Source organism: Littorina saxatilis, linkage group LG12, assembly GCF_037325665.1.
Source record: "Littorina saxatilis isolate snail1 linkage group LG12, US_GU_Lsax_2.0, whole genome shotgun sequence".
NCBI classification, from domain to species: Eukaryota; Metazoa; Mollusca; class Gastropoda; order Littorinimorpha; family Littorinidae; genus Littorina; species Littorina saxatilis.
The window spans coordinates 84969705-84992478 of record NC_090256.1 but is presented as its reverse complement, the minus strand read 5'-3'; the positions used below and the strand labels follow the sequence as shown (position 1 = coordinate 84992478).

Sequence of the window (22774 nt, the reverse complement as noted above, 5' to 3'; positions counted from 1 at the left end):
GAAAAAATTCTCCAAAGAACCCAAATTGTGCAATTTGGTGTCATCTGAGCTCCAAGTTTGCCATTAAATTCAGTTTTCAGAACCATTTTTGCCTCCCCTATTTATTTTTTTTCGGCGGACAGTTTTGCTTTTTTGGCGGAACAAAAAAAAAATCGGCGGAAATTTGCCTTTCGGCGGACAATTCCCGTGCCTGCCTTAATTGGGTGACGCGAAGTATACTTTGCGAAACTGGCCGCACAGAGCTTTAGCTCTGAGTTTTCGGTAAAATGACTGGGCGAAGTCGACTTCGGGCTCAATTATGGACAGCCTTTACCGTACTCCTGTGTTCATATCACACATTTACTGTGAGAAAATGTTTTTGGGAGAGTTATTTTGTACTGGTTTGATACATGTTGTTTTTGCACAGTCTGTGTTATGACTTGAACAATCTGTCTTCACATGGGAGCGAAGGAGGTTTGATTTTTGATGATATGTACTTTGCACAAAATTGTAATCAAGATTTTTCTTCTTCAGAGGTTTGGTAAACTAGCAAAAATGAGTTGGGGCTAAAAATAGCTGCAAGCTGTAGTTTTGACTGTAAGCTGGGAAATGAAAGAGGCTTGACTTGTTTCACTTCCGCGACAGTGGAACCCCCCCTTAAGACCTTCAAAAATTTGAGAAAATCAGGTCTCAAAAAGGAGGGAGTCTTAAAATGGGGGTAAATTTACAGAGGTTATCAACAGAAAGTCTGAAAAAAACAAGGTCTTAAAAAGGAGGGAGTCTTAAAATGGGGGTAAATTTACAGAGGTTATGAACTGAAAATGTAAAAAAATGGGGTCTTAAAAGGGAGGGAGTGGGTGCCACTGTAGTAAGGCCAAACAAAAAAATAGGTGTGGTTAAGGTAACATAGCCACAAAAAAAATAGGGTAGGAAGGTAGGCAATCATTCATTTTTTTTTTAACTTTTTTTTTCTAATGTGTACAAATTAAACCTACTTGACAGGGAAATAAGTGTGCGACTCGAGCGCTTTCGCTTTCATTGCGTTTTCTGCACTCGGTTTATTTATTTATTTTTTTTTTAATTTTTTTTTTACAAATGTAATAAAAAGTTATAGGGTCGGCCCCTAAAAATAGGGTAGGTCGGGTTACCGTAACCACACCTATTTTTTTTTTAGGCCTAATCAATACTTTCATTTTGTTTTCTCAACTCTCATACCTTGTCGTTAAGCAAGCGAAACTCAGGTTAGAACAACACGCATGAGATTGATGTATTTAGTCCCAGAGAAAATCAATTATAAAAATGCGTTGCAGCAAAACTGATATCATACATGTGGCAGCACTGCTTAAGCAAACTCAATGTGTCAGTGCTTGCAGAACCTGTTTACAGGACATAAAATATGTTTGAATCCAAATTTGTGACTAGCAGCAAAAATATGGAGACGACGGCAAAGGCTATTTGATTTTAAATGTGTTTGTCATAGCTTTGGAGTGATCTGATAAGAGATTTAAGATTGAAGCTATCGAGAATGAGAGAGACCGGTGTTATGAGAGAAATCCCAACAAGGATCCTTTGGGGATCCTATTAGCATGTGGGTTTGTTGATGTATACAGTACTATGGTGTATAAGGTACAGTACATTAGTGTAGACATGCATGTGTAGCCATAGAAATTAACAACATTGTGTAAGTGGCTTAAGACGTGATATGAGGAGAGAAAACCACCCCGAGTGATAGTGACAACTAGCTTAGTTGCAAGAGAAATCCTTCAAAGTTTTAGAAGCTCCAATTATCATGTGTGTTTGTCAATGAATATATTGTACTACTGTTCAGCTCTTGAAAATAGTAATGGTGTTCTTATGGGTAGACAACGTAGAGAGCAAAGCAAAGAAGGCTGTCCAGACTGACACTAGTAGAAAGAGGGATCCCAGTAGGTGTAATAGTACTGGGCATAAAGGTGTACGTAAGAATTGTAAAATATAAGGGCAAGCAAATGGCGTAGTAAACATTATGATTGGATGATATTTAGATAGTTGTGAACTGTACACAAAGAATGGTGCTTTTTTGTTGGGTGAACTTGTGGGAAATCAATACAAAATAACTGTGGTTTGTGCTGACAATCCAGTATTCAAATACAGTGGGAACCCCCTTATAAGGCTTCCAGAAATCTGAAAAATCAGGTCATAGAAAGAAAGCAGTCTTCAAATGGGGGTACATTTACTGAGATTGTGGGCAGAAAGTCCCTAAAAGCAGGGTCTTAAAAGGGGGGAGTCTGATTATGTTTGGTAGAAATATGAGCACTGTTGGTGGTGAACTTCGTGTACAGTGACGGTACATTGGGGTGTGCACGTTAAAGATCCCACGATTGACAAAAGGGTCTTTCCTGGCAAAATTGTATAGGCATAGATAAAAAATGTCCACCAAAATACCCATGTGACTTGGAATAATAGGCCGTGAAAAGTAGGATATGCGCCGAAATGGCTGCGATCTGCTGGTCGATGTGAATGCGTGATGTATTGTGTAAAACATTCCATCTCACACGGCATAAATAGATCCCTGCGCCTTGAGTCCGAGTCTAGAGATACGCGCGCGATATAAGACTTCATATAACTTTGCATGTAACCAAGGACAGTACTTTTTGTGGGGTGAAGTTACGGGACATCAATATCAGTAACTGTAGTTTGTGCTTACAATTCATTAGAAAAGGATGTCGAATTGAACAATATTATTGGTGAATCGAACTTCATGCAGAGAAGAGTGCTTTTTCTGTGGTAAACTTGTGGGAAATCAAAATAAATAACTGTAGTTTGTGCTTACAATCCACGGCACAAGTATATTTATGTTAGAAATGTCACCATGTTTTATATACATGTATCAGTGGTGGGCTTTGTGCCAAGAATAGTACACTTTGTGGGGTGAACGTGTGGGAAATAAATATAAATAACTATTGTCTGTGCTTATAGTCCAGTACACAAGTATATAATGTCTGACGGGAGTATCACCAATTGTTTATTTTTTTTAGCATGAGCAGCGAGCTCTGTGCCAAGACCAGTATATTTTGTGGGGTGAACTTGTGGAAAATTGATACAAATAACAATGATTTGTGATGACAGTCCAGTACATAAGTAAGTTTCTGGAAGAAGCATCACCATTAGTGACGTGTAAGTGGAGGACTCTGTGCCAAGATCTGTGTTTTTGTGGGGTGAAGTAATATGTGAAATCATTATTCGTAACCCAGTGCTTTTGTATTGACAATCCTATTACACTATTATAGCAAGTGTAGTTGAGGGCAAGTAGATCTCAATATCTATACTGGTGTTAGCTGTCACTGTTCCTTGCACTGAAATGAAACGTTTCTAATATCTGGGGTTTTAAAATTACCCCCCCCCCCCCCCCCCCCCGACTGCCAAGTTTAACACTATGTAAATGAATGTTACAATTAAGCGAAAATACAATTTTGTCATCAGAGATTAATGAACAAGAAATACTGTATTAAAATTTGTTCAGAGTTCTGTTTTACAGTTCAGAAATTGAAACGCTCTTGGATGCAAACATGTTGCTTTTTCTTTGCATACATTATTGAAGACCTTATTGTAAGCTTTTTCTATTTATTTGTGGCATGAATCTGATGCATTTAGTTTACTGCTGCTTAATGCAGTAAGCTTTGTGCATGTAAATGCTTGCCGCAGTGTACTTTGCACACACCCCACGGGTTAGGGGTAAGAATTTACCCGATGCTCCCCAGCATGTCGTAAGAGGCAACTAACGGATTCTGTTTCTCTTTTTACCCTTATTAAGTGTTTCTTGTATAGAATATAGTCCATTTTTGTAAAGATTTTAGTCAAGCAGTATGTAAGAAATGTTAAGTCCTTTGTACTGGAAACTTGCATTCTCCCAGTAAGGTAATACATTGTACTACGTTGCAAGCCCCTGGAGCAAATTTTTGATTAGTGCTTTTGTGAACAAGAAACAATTGACAAGTGGCTCTATCCCATCTCCACCCTTTCCCCGTCGCGATATAACCTTCGTGGTTGAAAACGACGTTAAACACCAAATAAAGGAAGAAAGAACTTTGCACCTCAAGTTTAAGTCATTTTTGTCTGCGTTAAACCGATCATGCTCCTTTTGAAGCGAAATTCAATATCCAAAACACCATTCTCTTGCATTGCATTGATGAAACAAGTGATACTTCATAATGGTAATGCTATTATTAAATGCTTGTTTTTGGAATATATATGTAATTTTTTGTTGTTTTTTCCTCACAGGGAAAATGTTAGAATGTTATCCCGTGATTGCATGCAATGCCTTAATTAATTAAAGTACCCGCTTAGCAGTATTATGCCTTGCATTTGTGAAATAAGATGTTCTTCTTTCAGTTCAGTAGTTTCATGGCCAGTACTCAGATGTTCATCAGTAACTCGGACATGTTATTGGGAGTGTTCCACAGATGCAACCTGTTTACTTTGTTAAACGCTAAGTAGCCACAATGGTTATATAGATTATTCTTCCTGGTCTTGCAAACTTTAAAATCCATGTACCTAATCTTTCCTGTATAACAGACGCATTCCGGAAATAACTGTTGGGTTTTTATGGATTGTGGTAGAGTTGCCCTTCCTTGCAAACGCTGAGTCAAACAACTCGTGACCTCTCAACATGTGGTTGCTGGATCTGTGAACTGAGGTAGATGATTTAAAACATTTGATCAAAATACCTTCTATGTTGCAGGATTTAACAAACTTTTCCTCACAGTGTCTGTGCACTTAAGATTTAAATCATGTCCATCATTTGATCTGTATACATATCTGCTTGATGCAAAAGAAAGGATGCGTTATTATATAAAGATGCACTACCAATATTTCCATATTGATTTGGGTGCACATACCTATGTTTGTACGTTTGTTTGTGTCTTTGGTGTACTCTCAAGCGTTAGGTGGGCTGCTAGACTTTTCTTTTTTAAAAATGTAGTGTACAAAAATGTACACATAGATTGATGACTGTATTTTGGTAATGTTGTTTACACCATCCCACCTTGTCTTTTTGTGTACGTTGCAATTTAATCTGCAGTAATTGATGATATTACGTCATGTTTATTCATTAACTGTACCTGTAAAAATGGTACTAATTTGTCAACGCATTTAGATAAGGAATGATTCTGACTGCCTCAGCATTTTGCAATTTTTTTATTTATGAATCCTGGAATTAATTATTTACTTTGTTATATATTTTTTCTTCTAAAAAGTTTCCCTTTCTGGTCTTTGAATTTTGTTTAAACAAGTTTTTTAAGGCGTTTTCTAACTAGATACACGTACAACTTTATTTAATTGGGGGGGGGGGGGGGGGGGGGGGGGGGGGGGGGGGGAGAGGATGCTTTTACGACTTCAAATAAGCACATTTTTTTGATAAAAGAACAACTTTGGGCATTTCTCTATGCATGGCTTTTTATTTCTGACTCAGCTGAGTAAAGCCTGATCCTCCTCAACTGTTTAATCTTTTGTTATAATTTGCACTTATTTTTTTCTGCAAAAACTGTTATCTTCTTAAGCTCAAAAAACTTTTCTTGTGAGCGCGAGTTTCTCCAGGCCACATAACAATAAATTAATAAATAGGACCAGACAAATAGACCAAGATCAAAGAATGACACAGAAGTGTTCTATTCTGTGTAGAAAGTGCTTTGGGATGTACATTACCAATATCTAGTCCTGTATTATAGATTTGCGCATGATGTATTTTCCAGCAGTGGATGGTTTAACTTTCGGTTTCTTGTTTGGGTAAAAATAAAATGAAGATGCATTAATCAGTGTTCTTCATTTGTGCGAAATGCAATTGGCATGGCCTTATTTTTGCCTGAAACATTCCACCCAAGTTAAACAAGAAGGGCAAAGCCCATACGACTCACATGCTTTACACATTTTTCCTACCAAAATACATGTGACCTTGACCCAAGGTCAAGGTCATGCAACACAAAGCTGTTAATTCAAGACATAGAAAGTACAATGGTGCTTATTGGCTCTTTCTACCATGAGATATGGTCACTTTTATTGGTTCACTACCTTATTTTGGTCACATTTCATAAGGGTCAAAGTGACCTTGACCATGACCATATGTGACCAAATGTGTCTCATGATGAAAGCATAACATGTGCCCCACATAATTTTTAAGTTTGAAACAGTTATTTTCCATAGTTCAGGGTCAAGGTCACTTCAAAATATGTATACAATCCAACTTTGAAGAGCTCCTGTGACCTTGACCTTGACGCAAGGTAAACCAAACTGGTATCAAAAGATGGGGCTTACTTTGCCCTATATATCATATATAGGTGAGGTATTGAATCTCAAAAACTTCAGAGAAAATGGGAAAAATGTGAAAAATAGCTGTTTTTTAGGCAACATTTATGGCCCCTGCGACCTTGACCTTGAAGCAAGGTCAAGATGCTATGTATGTTTTTTGGGGCCTTGTCATCATACACCATCTTGCCAAATTTGGTACTGATAGACTGAATAGTGTCCAAGAAATATCCAACGTTAAAGTTTTCCGGACGTCCGGACGGACGGACGACTCGGGTGAGTACATAGACTCACTTTTGATTCGCATGTGAGTCAACAAAAAAACATTAAAGTTACCATTCTTCTGTGGTACCAGTGTGTGTGTGCGTATGTCACTGTATGTGTGTGCGTATCAGGATGTGTATAGCCTTATGAATACACGTGTGTGTACGTGCAGTTGTGTGTGTGTGTGTGTCAGTGTGCAAGTGATTGTTTGTGTGTAGCCATGCACATAACTACTTTTCACAGTAAATTATGACCTTGCTGCAAGGCAAGACATTTTTTTTCTGTAACAGTAAATCCAGCCTGTTTTGAGATACCATGCATCTTTTCAATCAATCAATCAATATGAGGCTTATATCGCGCGTATTCCGTGGGTACAGTTCTAAGCGCAGGGATTTATTTATTTTTTTAAATATTTTTTATTCAAGGCGCAGCGATTTATTTATGCCGTGTGAGATGGAATTTTTTTTACACAATACATCACGCATTCACAGCGGCCGGCAGATCGCAGCCATTTCGGCGCATATCCTACTTTTCACGGCCTATTATTCCAAGTCACACGGGTATTTTGGTGGACATTTTTATCTATGCCTATACAATTTTGCCAGGAAAAACCCTTTTGTCAATCGTGGGATCTTTAACGTGCACACCCCAATGTAGTGTACACGAAGGGACCTCGGTTTTTCGTCTCATCCGAAAGACTAGCACTTGAACCCACCACCTAGGTTAGAAAAGGGGGGAGAAAATTGCTAACGCCCTGACCCAGGGTCGAACTCACAACTTCTTGCTTCCGAGCGCAAGTGCGTTACCACTCGGCCACCCAGTCCATCTTTTGTACTTTGGAATTCAGAAGTAAAACAAAACACACCAAAATTTCGGTGCATAAGACTTTTAATGCCATAATACAGCATAGACGTTACTAAAGTAACCAGTTACTTGTATTCATATGCATAAAATCTCACTGAAAGTGAGTGTTATATCACAGCCAGGACTCCGCAGAAACAAAAGACTAATGCAATATTAATGTTAAACAAAACAGTGCTGTCTGACTATAATAACAACGATAATGATTAAACATTCTTGTACAGCGCTAACAAACAAACTCAAATGCTCATGTGATAAGTCGATCTTAGTAGTGAACTTATGTTCGATTATGCCTTATGATCGTTTGTTTGTGTAATTAGAAATGCGATGTGATGCCAAAAGACAAATTTTCATGTTTATGTTCAATGAAAATGGACAATAAAGTGTTCCTATCTTATCTATATCTTAACAAAAATGAAGATCACACTGGCTAAGTTTATATCTCACGCACAGCATTCAGTTCCACTGAAAAACATAATAGCAGGGGGATTTCACTGTATTTGCCCATCTTTGTCAGCACTTGCATTTATACTATGCCTGGAGTTTAGCCATACCATAAGAGGTAGCATTATTACATGTTTCTTTACCAAAAATGATAACATATTGTGCAAAAAGCAAATGTTTGTAGCTATCACTATCACTAACCAAATAAAGGTCAACCCAAAAAAAGTGAGACAGCAATATACTAGCAGAGCAAGATGTTCCATTAGATCCACAAGGACTAATGTGGGTCAAACATTATCTTTCACTGGATTCTGTCGGTGATTTTTCTGAGCCTTTCTCATTGAAGTAGGCCTGGACGGATCTCCACAAAGCTGTGATGTTGCCGGATCCAAACCCTGTGGCTCCCACTCTCTGGATCACTTCCAGAAAAAAAGTGTCTGTGTCGAACAGCGGACGGGTGAACTTCTGCATAAGGTACCTGAAAAGAATCAATTCAGAATTACTTGATGATAACATTCGCAATGGAAAGCTTCCATTAAAAATGAGAGAAAGGAACTAGAAGAATTAGGTAGCAAACACAGAGAGGTCAATTTTAATGAACCTATAAGCGGATTTTGCACATCAGTACACATGAGGATACTTATGAATGAAATCACTTCTGTACACAAAGAGGTGCCAACCCCAGAAACTGACAGTGTATACAGTGCGACCCCCTAATTTTAAGACTCCCCCTTTTTAAGACCCTGCTTTCTCAAAATTTCTGTTAATAAGCTCTGTAATCCCTCATGAGACCTGGTTTTTGTTAATGTGTTTTGGAGGTCTGATACACTTACAGACCTGTTTACCCTAAACCCGAGGTAAGAGTACTTTCCCAAAAAGTTGAGTGTATTTTTCAAAAAGTTGGTGTACTTTGCAAGCAAAGCCATATGGGGTAGGGAAAATGTATGCGTGGGTGCAAACGTGTTTGTGTAAGAATAGCATGTCTTGTGAACACCTTCAGAATTTAACTCCTTCCAATACAACAGGAATAAAACAATTTTATTTACCCGTCTGTTTATAGCATTATAACCAGTGTCTTCCAAACAGATTGATAATGAAAAGATGAAGTTCGTGAAATAACATCTGCGGTTGACAGTGGCAAGTTCATTTTTACTGGCAATCATCTCAGAAAACATTGCTTCAGCGCGGACTACAGCCTTTTCTTCTTGCAGGATTTGCTTTGCGGGAATGAACTTCATAATTCCTTGTAGCTTTCAGCGGATTTCTTTGCAGCAACCTTGTCCAGGTGAGTTTTAGAACTGCAGTGTCGTTAGATGTCATATTTCCCAGCATGGGCAACGGAGAAATCTGATTTACAATACTTGCAGTGTGCATGACTTTTTCCCATAGTAGATTCCGCAATTCCTGGCCCTTTGTTATATTTCTCCAAGAAAATCTGCTGCTTCTGCTGTTTAGACTTGGTAAAGTCATCCGAAACTGGCACATTTTTCCGCTTCATTTTGCCACGATTGTCCAGACGATCGCACGTGCCAACAACTGAACAAGGTTTCCACAGCTGAAGACTCGCTGTCATGGTTATCTCCCTTCGACAGAAACCAGTATCAGTTGTACCATTCCGTAATCAGCACACCAACACCGGAAAACGTATTCTGGACTTTTTTTAGGCGTATTTTGTGCGTGTGTCGCGTATTTGCGTACCGATAATAATTTGGCGTACAAAATAGGCCCAAATCGTACTGGTAAACAGGTCTGCACTTACCATCATTACAACTTTGTGTCTGTCATTAATATTTTACTGCTCTGGTATGAGCCCCAAAACAAATCAAGTCTGAATATAAGTAAACAACAAGTCGCGTAAGGCGAAAATACAATATTTAGTCAAGTAGCTGTCGAACTCACAGAATGAAACTGAACGCAATGCCATTTTTTCAGCAAGACCGTATACTCGTAGCATCGTCAGTCCACCGCTCATGGCAAAGGCAGTGAAATTGACAAGAAGAGCGGGGTAGTAGTTGCGCTAAGAAGGATAGCACGCTTTTCTGTACCTCTCTTTGTTTTAACTTTCTGAGCGTGTTTTTAATCCAAACATATCATATCTATATGTTTTTGGAATCAGGAACCGACAAGGAATAAGATGAAAGTGTTTTTAAATTGATTTCGACAATTTAATTTTGATAATAATTTTTATATATTTAATTTTCAGAGCTTGTTTTTAATCCGAATATAACATATTTATATGTTTTTGGAATCAGCAAATGCTGGAGAATAAGATAAACGTAAATTTGGATCGTTTTATAAATTTTTATTTTTTTTTACAATTTTCAGATTTTTAATGACCAAAGTCATTAATTAATTTTTTAGCCACCAAGCTGAAATGCAATACCGAAGTCCGGGCTTCGTCGAAGATTACTTGACCAAAATTTCAACCAATTTGGTTGAAAAATGAGGGCGTGACAGTGCCGCCTCAACTTTCACGAAAAGCCGGATATGACGTCATCAAAGACATTTATCAAAAAAATGAAAAAAACGTTCGGGGATTTCATACCCAGGAACTCTCATGTCAAAATTCATAAAGATCGGTCCAGTAGTTTAGTCTGAATCGCTCTACACACACACACACACACACAGACACACAGACACACGCACATACACCACGACCCTCGTTTCGATTCCCCCTCGATGTTAAAATATTTAGTCAAAACTTGACTAAATATAAAAAGAACTAATGAAGTTGACTGATAATTAATGACTTAATTATCATCGTCATGCCGTACTGCATTTAGTTCACAATTCGGCAGAAAACAATGCAGTGAAATTAATCAGAGTGAACCCCTCTGTCCATGTTAGTGTACGAACCTATGCAAATATGCCATGCAGAAATAATTAAGCAACCTCAAAAATCTTAGTTCATGACGCATACCGTATTTGAGGGACTACAAGCCGCGACTTTTCCCCCCAAAAAATCGCATTGCGGCTTATAAAAAGATGCGACTAAAACGTTACCTAAACTTGAATAGCATTAACCTAATGGAAGTTGCCGCGGATTTTCATTTCGCTCGATTAGTGATTACCGGTACTTTATTAGCTCTCTACTCAAGACTCGGCGCTTTTCTTTCTTTCGCGAATCTTCGTTTGTCAACAAGTCGTCGTGACAAGATAGCGTACAGAGAAACACCAGCTGTATCAGGATCTCGCGCGCGCGAGATTTCGTTTTTTTTATGTTTCGCGATAGTTGGAGGAGCGAGAGCCGCCATGTTGTGTTTTCGTCTGCTCGAAATGTGCGCAAAAGTCGTAAATCATCCCAAAAAAGCTTATTCCGGGCGGGACTACATGTGTGTGTTGGTTACAAATTGTGTGTGTGATATTTTTCTTCAAACTTTTTCACTTTTCTTCCTTCAAAATCTTTGTTTCACTTGTTTATTCTCGGAGCCGATTTCGCCAAATACCGTACTTTCGTTTGCCTGGTTGTTTTGATTGATTGACACGATCTGATTTTTTTTTTTTTTTTTTTTTTTTTGCCTCAGTTGCATGCAGTCCGCTTCAAGCTGAAAAATAATTGAAAAAAAAAGAAACCCTACGTTTGGTTTTTTGTTTTGTTTTTTTCCTTCTTTCTTTCTTTTTCTCTACAGCTGAGCGTCCTTCTTCATTGGCGTTTTATAAATTTATCAATTGTGTGTGGTTTTCTACAATGGACAAAATCTTGCATCTTTAATGTTGGTTATTGTCTTACATATTCGGCCGGGAACATAGAAGAAGAAGAAAGTCTTACATATTCGATCTGATTATATTTTATTCGACGGCGGCTAATATAGTGACACGGCCTATACGTGGCTCGTCCCATTTTTAAAAAAAAAGTTGGGGGTGCGTCTTGTAATCCGTCAAATACGGTACATCTCTGGCTGAACAATTGCATCCATTCCATCTGGACAACGTACACTCCAGTTTGTTTTTTTCACAGCTCAAAAGTCACTTTTTTTAACAGTTTCCCTCCAGTTGTAATGCATTAGCAGTACAGTTGAACCCCCCTTTTAAGACACCCCCCCCCCCCCCATTTAAGACCTGGTTTTCTCAGATTGTTTTAGGTCTTAAATGGGGGGTTCCACTGTAAAATGTGTACAACGAAAGAACAGGCGAATGATACCTGACATTGTTCTGTGACACAGGCCCATCCACACTTGTGTCTTTCTCTTGGTCAGCCTCGTCATGTTCTGTGTCCACCAATATTCCGTTCTTTTGCAGCAAGTCCACGTTCATTCCCATGGCCACCATTTCCTTCAGTCGCCCCACCTGAAAGTAAAATTACAAAAGTGAATCCACAGGCACACAAAAAAAAGGATGTGTAAAATTAATAGATATTGTGTTCAATCATGGGGACACACAAGGTATTACATTTGCACATACACAAAGGTTCATGCATATTTACACACAAACACGCACCTACCAATGAACAAAAACAATACACACTAACTGGTAAACACATATTGTTATGCACACAATATATATATATACGACAACACCCAGATGTCTGCCCCAATCCCTGCACATACAGTTTTTATTTTAGCCCGGGCAATTGTATACAAGAAGAAAATGTCACCTTCGTGCAAACTTCATTTTAAATCCTGCCCCCGCCCCGCAGGAAAAAACGGTTAATGGCCTAGCTACCAACCCTAATGGTTTATTGTCCTATCATTGCAAGCAAACCTTTATGATTTTTTTGTTTTGTTTGCCTTACCTCTGTGTAGTAGGTGTAGGGAGCCTCGTTGAACTGTACCCCCTTGCCTTGTAGTTGACTGATGGCACCCACAATGTCGCCGGTGTGTAGACCCACATGCTGCACTCCTGGACCCCCGTGGTTGCTGAGAAACATATCCACCTGATTGGGACCTGCAAATTAGGGCATACCTGCATATAGATCCAAATTTAAAAAAAAATAAAATGCAAACTCAGGTGCCTGGAAATGTGTTTGGGGTATACATACTCTGAAATTTGTTGAGCCACTTATAACATGGAAGGATCATTACATTTTCCTTTCTTTACTTACTATACTTCTTCTTCTTCTTCTGAGTTCGTGGGCTGAAACTCCCACGTACACTACGTGTATTTTTTGCACGAGTGGAATTTTACATGTATGACCGTTTTGACCCCGCCATTTAGGCAGCCATACGCCGTTTTCGGAGGAAGCATGCTGGGTATTTTCGTGTTTCTATAACCCACCGAACTCTGACATGGATTACACTTTCAGGATCTTTTTCGTGCGCACTTGGTCTTGTGCTTGCGTGTACACACGGGGGTGTTCGGACACCGAGGAGAGTCTGCACACAAAGTTGACTCTGAGAAATAAATCTCTCGCCGAACGTGGGGACGAACTCACGCTGACAGCGGCCAACTGGATACAAATCCAGCGCGCTACCGACTGAGCTATATCCCCGCCACTTACTATACTGACTCACAGAATCATCTGCACACTTGGCAGGGTAGGACTGCCCTTGCTTTAGATCTATATTTTCTTCTGGCATTGTGCCCGCTGGACCTTTATGAAGTTGGAATTCAAGCTTTGATTTCCTCCGTAGCCACATGCGCTGCTGACTTGAAATTTACTGTGGGAATGGCTAATGGTAGCGCTGTGCTAGCTGCTTTAAGGGAGTCCTTAATTGAGCCTAAAGTTGACTTTGCAAAGACTTCGCCAAACTTTTTCACTTAAAAATTCAGTGCCAAAGCTTCGTAAAGTGGACTTCACCAAATTAATATCAGGCTTTACTATCTATGGATAGCTGACACAGTTCAAGTTGTCAATAAAACTGTGCAAAAAGAACTGTATTTACCTCATACCATTTAATTACATCATCTTAAAAAGATTGAATACAGTGATAAAAGCAAGCATCACAGGATTAAGATAGCTAAAGTAAGGGGACTACACCTGTATTACGTTCATATCAGAACCGACCTTGTTCAGGTAAAGCCTCTGCGATCACAAACTTGACACTGCCATTGGCTTTGTCTGCCGTGGAAACTCCAGTCTCCGCACACTTCCAGTACTCAAAGGCTTTCAGTCTGACGCCAATGTCGTCACCCCGAATCACAAATCCTTCTTCCTCATTTTCATTGCTGCGGACAGAGAACAGAAAAAAATTGTCAATAAAATCATATATGTTGTTTGAAAAAAATTATTAAATTACTGAACAAGACAAATCTGCATACTGGACAACCACAATCATGAAATACATTGTCTCATGGAAAACAAATTGATGAGGCTTGGTGTCGCCAGGTCGTTGATAAACATTGATTTAGTCATTGTTTGACTTTGACTGGTTGCCTTGGTAGGTTGACCGATTTTCAGATCATTGTGGTCAGCACATGATGTCATACCGGTTTGAAAGATATAGCACCATCACTGTATCCAGAACAACAATGAAGAAATCACACAGATATTTTCTTTGTGATCCTCCTAGCAAAAGTATTAAGGTCATTGTAACCAACTGAGTCACGTTTAGGACATAGTTCAAAAACTAAGAAACGTGAAAGATAAGTCTTCCCACATTCTCTCAAACGCCACTCCCCCACCCCCCCCCCCCCCCCCCCCCCCCCCCCCCCCCAAAAAAAATCACAAGCACATAAAAACAGGCACACACACACAAATACATTTAGGGTCAGACATTTAGGGTCAATTTTAGCATGTACTTGTATAGAGAATCCGAGATGGCATCTCACACGTCATAAGCTTACCTGTTGATGAAAAAGCGTTTCATTCCAAAACATCTTTCATACCAGCTGATCACGCTAGCAGACGATCCACAGTTCGTGCAAAATGTCACGTGATCAATATGGTGGAGGTCATTGAGCGAGGGCGACGACGGCACGCTGGTTTCTTTGTCGTTTTTGTCAATGAAAACATGATGGCTATCTTCCGAAATGTCGAAGCCTGGCAGAAACAGACCCGAATATTTAGAATCATCAACAAGGGTATGCACAACATTTCCTACGCACGATTTGATGGTGCACACACGCACCGATCCACATTCATCGGATATCGTCTGCAACGGTTTCACAAGCTGCACTTTCTCTTTTGCTAGGCGATTTACACAACCCTCGATGTTACTCACACGCAAGGCAACGTTAAACACAGAGTCTCCTTGAGGTTTAGAGACAGGGTTAGATGGAAATGCCCACGGATGTACATATGGATCGTGGCTGATCGCAGCGATGTCTTTCGTCAGTTCTGTTATGAGAAAGCGGACAGCATGAGAACACACGAGCCACTGTTTCGCGCCTGGCGTTATTCTTGTCCCAGCAAGACGAAATCTGTACTGTGACAGAAACTTTTGAACGTGCTTCAATCCGTTCTGAACACCAAACTCGACGTGATGGACACATTTTGGGTCCATCGTCCTGGTAATGTCGCACTGCAAGAAGTGCCGGCGATTACACCAGCACGCTGTCCTTGGTTGAATAACTCTTTTTTGCTACAGTTCCCACTTCCGTTGTATACATAGAGTAGCTTCCCTTGTGATCAACGCACTGATCTTATGATCCAAGGGAGAACACCACTGAAAAGGAAGAGCTGAGCGGACTGGAACCGGGATGCTCTCCCTGATCTTCTTGATGAAGTTTTTAAGATGATGATCATGAGACACAAGGACTACTTCGAGGCATCATCAATATCACAAACAGACAGATACTTGAGATAGACACACAGTCACGGTCACAGGAAGATAATGGCATTGGCAATGGCAATTACGAGAGTAGTAAAACATGATAAGCAGTGATCATAGTTTGCTTTTGCCGAAGAGAGAGAGAGAGAGAGAGAGAGAGAGAGAGAGAGAGAGAGAGAGAGAGAGAGAGAGAGAGAGAGAGAGAGAGAGAGAGAGAGAGAGAGAGAGAGAGAGAGAGAGAGAGAGAGAGAGAGATCAAATCAAATCAAATCAAATCAAATCAAATTTTATTTTTCGAGGGTTGTGGCATATTAAGCAATACAACGAGCTTTTTTTCAACCAGCCCTCGCCCAGAGAGGGCTAACCCTAATCTAATCACATATTTACACGGATATTAACGAAGAAAAAAAGGTAGAGAAAAACAACAACATATGAATATTTACACATTACATATTATACACAAATATAAAGCGTCGTATATGTAACGTAGTGAAAACAATGCTGAATACACATGCACGAGTAAATGTGTTATTAAAGCTTTGCGTGTTTTTGTGTGGATATAATGAACACTGATGCTTTGGACAAATGAAAATATAACTAAACTAGGATGAGAGAGCTCGAGAGAGAGAGAGAGAGAGAGCTCGAGAGAGAGAGAGCTCGAGAGAGAGAGAGAGAGAGAGAGAGAGAGAGAGAGAGAGAGAGAGAGAGAGAGAGAGAGAGATCAAATCAAATCACATTTTATTTTACGAGGGTTGTGGCATAAGCAATACAAATTAGCTTCTTTTCAACCAGCCCTCGCCCAAAGAGGGACTACTCTAATCGTATATACATATATATATATACACATGTAAATCATTTACAAAAGATACACATAAAATTAAAAATTAAAAAAATTAAAAAGAGAGAGAGATCGAGAGAGAGAGAGAGAGAGAGAGAGAGAGAGAGAGAGAGAGAGAGAGAGAGAGAGAGAGAGATGAAATCAAATCAAATCAAATCAAATCAAATTTTATTTTATGAGGGTTGTGGCATAAGCAATACAAACGAGCTTTTTTTCAACCAGCCGCATCGACCAGAGAGGGACAAATTTAATCACATATATACACGGATATTAAAGGCACAGTAAGCCTCCCGTAAACCATTACAGATACTGTCAGGCTTTTACACACAGTACAAACACCCTTCCATTTGAACGCTCACCAAACGAGAACATCCTAGGTGCCCTACGTAAAGAGCGAGCAATTTTTAAAGAATTAATTTTGCAGATTGTCTCGGACACTTTTTGGACCCAACCTGAACTCAGGTCAAAAATGAGTTACCTACCTTCGGGTTTTATTCTATCGATGTAAACTGGCGATATACGTGGATCGATGATTATCAGAATGTTTTTGGACCGTGGTGCGTTTTTGCGCTAGACCTAACTTTTAAAATCTAAATAATTAATTTGATAGCTTGTTACACAAACATTCTTTAATCATAAAAGAATTCTTTTTTCATCAAGACAAGATCAGTACAATTCGAAGTTGTGAAAGTTTGAAAAAAGAAAAGCCCGGAAGCAGGGTCACGCAAGGGTCGTAGCAGACGACGGTTTATGCATATCGCCAGTTCCTCTCAACAGTCAAAAGCCATCGCTAGAGTTCTTGTGAACCACAGCCGTTTGTTTCGTGCATAAACACGTGCTATTGCAGATAAGCTCACATCGAGTCGCATTCAAATGACTAACTGACGACTACATTGTGAAAAAGGGAAACTGGATCACACGGGTTCACGATGGCTCAGGGGTAAGATAAACCACGCAAAAATAAATTCTTTGAAAATTGTTCGCTCTTTACGGAGGGCACCTAGGATGTTCTCAATCGGTGAGTGTTTAAATGAAAGGGTGTTTGTTTGTACTGTGTGTAATAGCCTGACCGTATCTGTGATGGTTTACGGGAGGCTTACTGTGCCTTTAATATTAAAAAAAGTACAACAAATAAAAAATATATATATAAAGGCAGAGCACCAGAATTAACAGTACTATGTACACATTCTGCAATTTTTCACAGCGCACGAGGCCTTGTTTTCAACAAAAGAACACAATGTGAGCTGCAGTCCGTGTAGTCCCCATAGTATGATGTGCCACAGTGACACTGGACGGGTTCAACCCATTCGAACTCGCTAAACACACTCTTTGGTCGACTTTTATTATCACCGTCACCCGGTGTAGTATCCGGTCCGGTCCCCCCTCCTAAATAGTCCCCCGGGGGACCAATTCGTGGCAAAAACTGCTCTATAATGGTTCCCCAGCCTCGTTTTTCTTGTTACAATGTTAGTAATGTTACCAGCAATTTCAGAGAAAAGAAAGGAAAGAATCAGAGACTGGTTTCATTTCTTCTTATCAGTATTTATTTATTATTCATTTTATTTCATGTGATTTTTCTTTTGAACGGCATTATAAATCAGATCTATTTTATTTTCTGCAAAATATAGTCAAACAAAGAGATTGCTGTCTGTGCACTACATAATACCGGACGAAGATATATTGAAAATGGCTTGAATGCCTAAGAAAAACGAGGCTGGATCTCTAGGGGGGGGGGACCATTATAGAGCAGTTTTTGCCACGAATTGGTCCCCCGGGGGACTACTTCAGGGGGGGACCGGACCGGATCCTACACCGGTACACACCCGGCACCACTCCCTCTTCCTTCAATTCGTCCTTGAGCAAGTCAGTTTGAGTCTCTTGAGTGGACTAACATTCAAGCAAACCAACCAACCAAAGAAACAAGCAGTCCATGCCAGTTATAAAGTGTGGTGACATCAAATTCAAATTCAACCCGAAACAAAACAGCATGGGGACAATCACGAAATTGCTACATGACATTCAGTTTACCGTCCACAACAGCACACCTTTCCGATGACGAAGCAAAGACTAAATGAAGACGGAGAAACTCGCACCTGTGCCTGCAATTATTTTCAAGGGACACTTTTCTGCTGCCAGCTTAGGCGTGCCCATTGACAATTTCACACAGCAGCGGCTGCGTAATCATACGTTTGTTACGTGCAATATTTGATATATACATTGACAGTTGAGGTGCCGCTACTTTTCTAGTCGAGACAAAACTCAAATCTCACTGCTAATAAACTTCAGTTTTTAATTCGTTATTGTGCTCAAAATTGAGTTTAGGTCCCCTTTCCTAACCTAGGAGTGGTGGGTTCAAGTGCTAGTCTTTCGGATGAGACGAAAAACCGAGGTCCCGTGTACACTACATTGGGGTGTGCACGTTAAAGATCCCACGATTGACAAGAGGGTCTTTCCTGGCAAAATTGTACAGACATATATAAAAATGTCCACCAAATACCCGTGTGACTTGGAATAGTAGGCCGTGAAAGTATATACTCGCCTAACACGCTTGAGATTTACTGGCCGATGTGAATGCGTGATATATTGTGTAAAAAATTCCATCTCACACGGCATATTGTAAACGCCATGAGCCTCCCTCTGGGAGGGTATGTGCGTAGAAATACTCACTAATAAAAAATAAATAATAATCAATCAATATGAGGCTTATATCGCGCGTAATCCGTGGGTACAGTTCTAAGCGCAGGGATTTATTTTTTATTTTTATTTTTATGCAATTTATATCGCGCACATATTCAAGGCGCAGGGATTTATTTATGCCGTGTGAGATGGAATTTTTTTACACAATACTTCACGCATTCACATCGGCCAGCAGATCGCAGCCATTTCGGCGCATATCCTACTTTTCACGGCCTATTATTCCAAGTCACACGGGTATTTTGATGGACATTTTTATCTATGCCTATACAATTTTGCCAGGAAAAACCCTTTTGTCAATCGTGGGATCTTTAACGTGCACACCCCAATGTAGTGTACACGAAGGGACCTCGGTTTTTCGTCTCATCCGAAAGACTAGCACTTGAACCCACCACCTAGGCTAGGAAAGGGGGGAGAAAATTGCTAACGCCCTGACCCAGGGTCGAACTGACTCGCAACCTATCGCTTCCGAGCGCAAGTGCGTAAAGAAAGTTGATGTTAGCCAATGTATAACTCTTGTCGTCAATTTTGCTCTACAGCGTCATTCTGATAATCATCGCTCCACGGCTATCGCCAGTTTCTCTCTGACAGCATGCTAAATTATTGCGCGAATCTATGAAAACAAGAATACAGAGTTATCTCCCATATGTTTTTCGCGAGCACTGATCTAAATTTGAGATCAGTGCCGTTCGCGAGACGAAAATGATTGCAGATTGGCCGACTTCGACAGTGATCTCCGTTCTGTTCTTCACAGTTATGATAAAGACATCGTTCTAAGGTCAAAACAAGTCGAAATTTTGAGACTGCATTCGGAAGGAGACCGTGATATATGGTTGCATCACTCTCAACTGGTTACAGAAAAAATCGTCTGGACCGGCGCACAGAAGCCAAAGTTGATTACCACGTGACACGTTAGAGTTGTTTGCACAGTATATACATCCGCGAAAGATAGTTTGCTTGAAACTGTCTTACATATCAATTCCTTTGTAATCTAAAAATTACACAACACCGTGAAAAATCATTATCGACGATCGCGAATCTGCTTATATCCATAACACATTACGAAAAGATCTAAATAATTATGTAAAAAAAAATCGATTTCCTCTCCAGAGAAGGAAAACCAAGGCATCCTGTCAGGGATAGAATGAGACCCGAAGGGAAGTAACTCATTTTTGACCTGAGTTCAGGATGCTACAGCGTAACAATCTCCACTGTAGCTCTCTATCCGATGGTCCTTTCAAACAAGCGCAGATTGTTACTGGTGGACAGAGACAAAAACAGTGTAAACAGTGTATTTTTGTGCCTGTGACTAAAAGTTGTGAATTTTACTCTTGCAATAAATATCCAGACGATTATGGATGTAAAACGTGACGTTAATTATTTTTTTGATATCACCTGCGATCACAGAATAATAATTCCCATTAAGCTGATAACTAAATGCACATAATTATATCGGTCTCGAATAGCAGCTAGCATCTGCTGAAGGGACATTAAAACCCAAAAACCAAAACCAACTGTCACATATAGCCTTCATGTAGAGCTGTTCAGCGAAAGTTATGTCACATCCCCCAAGGACTGTAGTAGGATGATTTTCCTGTGAAACCCAACTCCTGTGTTATGAGAGGGTAAAATAATTTACATAGTGCAATATTATATTTGATTGTAATAGTCTTAATAGGTGTGTGACCTTATATAGATTTTATCTGTAAATTTATTCAATTTAAAGATGACACGGACAACACTTTAGGTCAGTGTTATTGGAAGTATGATAGGTGTGCTTGTTATTACATACGTGAACCTATGTTTTATGTTTTATCTGTGTTGTCTTTTTGTCCAATTGTTGTTATAATCGTTTACAGGCAGGCAGGGTGTGCCGAAGAAAATTTTCCATTTTTATGTAACATTTTAATGGACAATAAAGTGTTGTTATTGTTATTGTTATTGTTATTGTTATTGTTATTGTTATTGATTTTCCCTCTGCAAAAAAAAAAAAAAAAAAAAAGACAAACAACTATTCTTATGTTTTTTTTCTCTGTATTCTTTAAGAGAACACAAGAGTCGAAACGCCAAGGCAAATTACTTCAACATGAAATAAATAAATAAACAAACAACAAACAACAAACAAACAAATATACAAACAAACCAAAACCAAAACAAGAAAGGTTAGCAAATACTGCCACAATATTGCTTTGCGTGTAAAGCGTGTAAAGCCACGAATTGTTTGGTCTGAATCAATACAACAATTTTAAAACTATTTTTGGAACGGTATGTAACTTTAAGAATCATAGCTTACGCATTCAACATACTTGAAGATGACCTGAAGTTCACCCGTTGGTCAGTTATTCTGAAACTTTTATTGTGATTCCTTTAACCATCACCGTGCTTCCTGGGCTGTGGATGACCCAGAGCCTCACAAAAGTGTCTGTATCTCTCAAACTGATTGTGCGTGCGCGCGCGCGCGCGCGTGTGTGTGTGTGTGTGTGTGTGTGTGTGTGTGTGTTCAACAAAATGATGTCACTTTCGGTGCTAGTCTTTGACATTTTCCAACAGCAACAACGCAATCACGTGTCATAGCCACGCCCAGTACAATTCAAACAACCTTTCTTACTTGTCCAGACTAACGTATTCTATCAATACTATATTGCTCAAGATCCGTTATAAGCATGCAGGCCAATCAAATGATTCTAATCAATCTTAGAGGGTTTTGTAATGGCAGCCTTTCCTTTGCTCTGCGACCCACATTGCAAGACAGGCGAAACTGACCCCCCCCCCCCCCCCCCCCCCCGAACAAGGCAGTAAACAATTCAAGAAGGGTAAGGGGTGAAAGGACCTTCTGCTTGAGATGAACTGCACTGAATTACTCCCAAGGGCAGAACAGATCTCAGACTTCCGTGTCATTTACCACACAACCTAGGCCAGTTTAAATACACAACCAAAACAAGAACACAAAATAAAACTACAAAAAAAATTTAAAAAAAGAAAAGAAAAAAGAACACATTTATCACACTTTTGTTGTTCATGATACTCCTTTTGATCAATATCGATCAAAATGAGATACAGTAAAGAAGCTAAATTATATTGCTTACTTCCTTGTTATGTGGAACCCCGTCGGTAATCATCTGCTCATTAACAAGACTTTAAAGTCGAAACTGAAAAACAAATATGCGTTTTATGAAACTTTCTAGTTCTCTGCAGTATGAGCTGAATGCAAATATCTATCAATAAGGTAGTTCCAGTTTAGCACAAGAAAAAAAGCAGCAAAGTTGAATCAGTTCTGGATGCCCCTTCCGAGTTCAATGCAAAAAAATGGCTTGAACAGTCTTGCCGTCATAATACGGGTAGTTCTTCGTGTGTGTCTTCGCTGCTTTTGTTCCACACTTAACTCGCTCATACAACCCACACGTGTGAAAAGATCTCGCCATGCAAAAAGGCCATCCACTCAGTTGTACGCCCTTCAGCTGGCCTAGGGTCAGTCTATATGGCCAGCGGCCGTGCCGGACACAATGGACAGCCCAGCAGGCGCTGTAATGGTCACAGATTGTTATTGATTCCTTCCTGGAGTTGTCTTCGTTGCTATGTCCTCCAAAAACCTCCGGATATCTGAGGGAAATTGGCCAGGCTAGGAATTGTCTTTCTCTGTCTTCTTCTTATTAGTGCTTTTTCCTTAGTCTTGCTCTCTTCATGACACGGATTAGGGGAGGAGGTGGGCCGTTTTGTGTGTTGCTGTGTTTTGTTGTGGTTTGAGTTGTAATTGTCAGCGGTCTCG

The 22774-nt window shown here is 39.7% G+C and overlaps 1 protein-coding gene across 1 annotated transcript; it reads right to left on the bottom strand.

Moving 5' to 3' along the window:
* Positions 1-6769: 6769 nt before the first annotated feature.
* Positions 6770-15611, bottom strand: LOC138983018 (4-hydroxyphenylpyruvate dioxygenase-like protein). The gene is made up of 5 exons (XM_070356418.1): positions 14551-15611; positions 13772-13932; positions 12560-12711; positions 11969-12114; positions 6770-8305 (listed from the first exon to the last, which is right to left on the bottom strand). Exons 1-5 carry the CDS (start codon positions 15207-15209, stop codon positions 8122-8124), a joined length of 1302 nt encoding a protein of 433 aa, XP_070212519.1. The 5' UTR covers positions 15210-15611; the 3' UTR covers positions 6770-8121.
* Between the last annotated feature and the right edge of the window lie 7163 nt (positions 15612-22774).

Bases quoted from the DNA above. Each gene is read 5' to 3' on its own strand.
- LOC138983018 (XM_070356418.1), bottom strand. From the start codon at position 15,209: ATGGACCCAAAATGTGTCCATCACGTCGAGTTTGGTGTTCAGAACGGA. The intron at 13,933-14,550 runs GTAAGCTTATGA...CTCTGTCCGCAG, and splicing joins AAACGCTTTTTCATCAACAG to CAATGAAAATGAGGAAGAAG. The intron at 12,115-12,559 runs GTAAGGCAAACA...TTTTACTTTCAG, and splicing joins CCTACACCTACTACACAGAG to GTGGGGCGACTGAAGGAAAT.